Source organism: Postia placenta, assembly GCF_002117355.1.
Source record: "Postia placenta MAD-698-R-SB12 unplaced genomic scaffold POSPLAscaffold_174, whole genome shotgun sequence".
Taxonomy (NCBI): Eukaryota; Fungi; Basidiomycota; class Agaricomycetes; order Polyporales; family Adustoporiaceae; genus Rhodonia; species Rhodonia placenta.
In genome coordinates, this window is record NW_020170005.1 from 1 (window position 1) to 3132 (window position 3132).

Genomic DNA, 3132 nt, shown 5'->3' on the forward strand with positions numbered 1-3132 from the left:
ACAAGGGCCGTGCCTCAGCCGTGAGAACAGGCCGGGGGAGCGTGTGAGGGATTCAAGGCAGGTGTCATCAGAGATTCCTGCATGGTTTATGGCTCGTCTTCTGCCATGCCATCATTCGCGATGTGCCCCATCTGTTGCCTTTCTCATCCGCCGTCCCGACTATATTGGCTGCATGGCTGTGTGGCTGCGTGGCTGCGTGGCTCGACGCTGGTCAGGTGGGCTGCCGTCATATTGTTTTGGAGTATCATATAACGTCACTCACTGTGTACGCAGCGGTAGGGCTACTGACGGTAGCCTGTTTCCCTGTGCGGTGCGCATCAGCCAGACTCACTAGATGTCGGTCGGAGCATATTGCATACTGAATACATGGAGTCAGTGCACTGTAGTGATGTCTGATAGCACAGTTGTCCCTCGTCAGGCGAGAAGTGACAGCCGACTGACCAGAACATCACATCCTACATCCGCGCAGGTTCGCATGCAAGTGCTTACCGAGATGTGTCATCTGTAGGCCATGGTGTCTCGCCATCTGTGCATTGCGGCAAGCTGGCTTGCCCGAGTGATTCCACCGCAACGATGCAGACAATCTGTGCTCTTGTCATCGGTCTGAAGCACTGGCGGCGGTTGGATGCAGGCGCAGTTGGGGGCTGTCGTCTAGATGCCAGGTTGTCGGGCAGCAAGTGGCGAGTGGCGGGCGGCGGGCGGCGGGAGTAGCGAGCTGATTGGTAAATACGCGGTTGCGAGTAGATAGTGAGCGGCGGGTAAGGAACGACCGGCTGGGTGACGTACAAGAGGGGTCCTCCAGAGTGTCTCCAGGCGCACGTAATCTGCCGTGTCTGTGCGCATGTCCAGCAGCGTGCCACTCAGCGGGAGAGCGCCCCCAGCTCACATACACAAATGCCGCCGACACGCGCAGCAGCGCATGGAACACTGCATTTGGAGCCATCTCACCTGCGCTCGCGTCCGCGAGCAGTGGCAGCACGAAGGACGCCGCGACGTCGGGCAACACGGCAGGCTCGGCCCACATGCGCCATGCCTGCGCCGTCCCGCTTGCGCTGCAGCGCACGCACGGCCGCCTTGAACACCTGCTTCTCTGCGGAGGTCCCCGACGACACAGCCCAAAGACTGTGTGATCGATTGGTCATTGGCAGCGTGCAGGCAGGAGGCGGGTATGTACGCACCGAGTGGTTGACACCTGTATGGAGGAGAGGTGGAAGCGAGCTGCGAGCGGGCCGTGTGTGTATCAAAGTGAAGAATCTGAACAAACGGGCAGTGAATTGTGACCAGGCAGTGCGTCCGGTATTCATGCATTTCGCGTTTGAGACTCGTCGTGGCCTCGTCATTCGCTCGAGGAGCCAAACATGATCGCGCACGGAGAAAGACGATCGCTTGTGCCATGCACAAGACATGGCGCAGGGACGTAATGTGGCGTTAATACAGTGTGTTAGCAAACAGCCTCTCGTGGCATTTTGTTGTGCATCGTCTCAAGCTGCCATTCCGCACGAGTTCGCTTCGATTGCTCAATGCGCTACATTCCTGCGCAACCAAAGAGTGCGAGCGCAGGCCGTTGGTATTGATACACGAACGCGCCATGATTTTACCCCTGTCACCATCCTGCACTCTTCTTCATTATAGGAACCCGCGAGCTCATTGTGATGCCCGCCGTGACCAGAGTGGCACGCCGTGGGGCCCCGCCGCCTCATTTCCTCAGATGTTCACGCACTGAGCGCGAACCCCTCTCCCGCTCTCTGGCAAACCAGATCACCTAAACGTCAATTCTATGCACCACAGGCACCGTCCATTCCGACGACCAGCACGCCTGTGATGTCGGTACACAGCAGTCGAAACAAGGACAGAGGCGGCCCTTGGTTGCACGCATGCCAGACTGTCGCCCGGTGCCGCCCCGCTGTGACCGGGGTGGCGCACTGTCAGACCATGTCATCAGATGTCCCCGTGCCGACCGCGACGAACGCGCCTGCAGACCACGACGAACGCACCTGCTGACCGCTACCAACGCGCCCGCAGTCTTGACACCATCCAAACGCCGCACAAGGTAGCCCCGGCGCGCCCCTGGTGTGATCTCGCTTCCCGACTGGACTCGCGCTGCCGATAGCCGCCGCGCCATCTTGCTCACACGCCTGCGTATTCTCGTTCACGCAGGATATTCCTATCCTGCGCGCCGCATGCCAATATCGTAGAGGGTGAGGGCGAGCTTGCAATCATCGCACTGCACCTCCCACATCATGCAGACTGCGCGAACCGCGCGACGTGCAAAGCACGCGTTCTCTGCCGTGCAGATGGCGCCGTCTCGCTCGCGACCGGGAATGCGTGCAAAGGAGCACTCTTGTTGCGCACCCCCGCCGTGCGGGGACGTTCGGACATGCGGTGCCCGGGCCTGGGCCCGCGGTCATTGCGCGTGCGAGCAGCGCGCGGTTACGGTGTCCAGCGGCAGGACGCGCGGATGCCGTGCTAGGCATCGAGTAAATATCTTTCTCCCGGGAGCGACCCCGGCCCTGCGAACGGGTTGCCAGGGAGGAATGTCCGCGTCGCGCGTGCGAAACGCACGCGTTTTGCCGTCGGCGGGTTCTCTGTGCTGGGATATACCTCTGGTGTGCGCGGGTAGGGAAGACGCCGTTGGGGCGCACGAGAAGTCCTGGCGAGCGCCCCGGCGGGGATGCGCGCGGCGGGCTTGTACACTCGCCCCACCGCAGGCAGACAGCGCAGATGGCGCGACATGCAGAGTGCGTGTCCCGCCGAGCAGACCGCGTCATGCCGCCGCCTCGCTCGGGACAGGACCAGGGGGCGGGATCATTTGCTGACACTTGCGGTGGAGATCGCGCGCTGACGACACGCGGGCACGACATCCCGTTGGCGGACACACGAGTCTCGCCCCGCGCATTGACTCGAAGATCTCCCGGGAGCGGCACCGGCCTGCGTGCTGCCCTGCGGGTGGGTTTCCAGGCAGACAACTGCCCGCGTCGCGCATACAGGCGTGCGTGTGCGCCCTGCCGTTGGTAGATTCTCCGTGCAGGGACGCATGTCCTTTTCGGCGGTGGAATGTGTTGCGGCGACACGCGAAGCCCATGCGAGCGCCCCGGCAGAGATGCGCGTAGCCCGGGTGTTGCGAGATGCTAC

The 3132-nt window shown here is 61.9% G+C and overlaps 1 protein-coding gene across 1 annotated transcript; it reads right to left on the reverse strand.

Moving 5' to 3' along the window:
• Positions 1 to 485: 485 nt before the first annotated feature.
• POSPLADRAFT_1063274 (hypothetical protein) lies at positions 486 to 2733 on the reverse strand (the record flags this gene model as incomplete). Its single annotated transcript, XM_024481632.1, has 5 exons — positions 486 to 715; positions 787 to 833; positions 891 to 1052; positions 2353 to 2466; positions 2519 to 2733. The coding sequence occupies 5 exons, from the start codon at positions 2731 to 2733 to the stop codon at positions 486 to 488; spliced, it is 768 nt and encodes a 255-aa protein (XP_024332710.1).
• Positions 2734 to 3132: the final 399 nt, after the last annotated feature.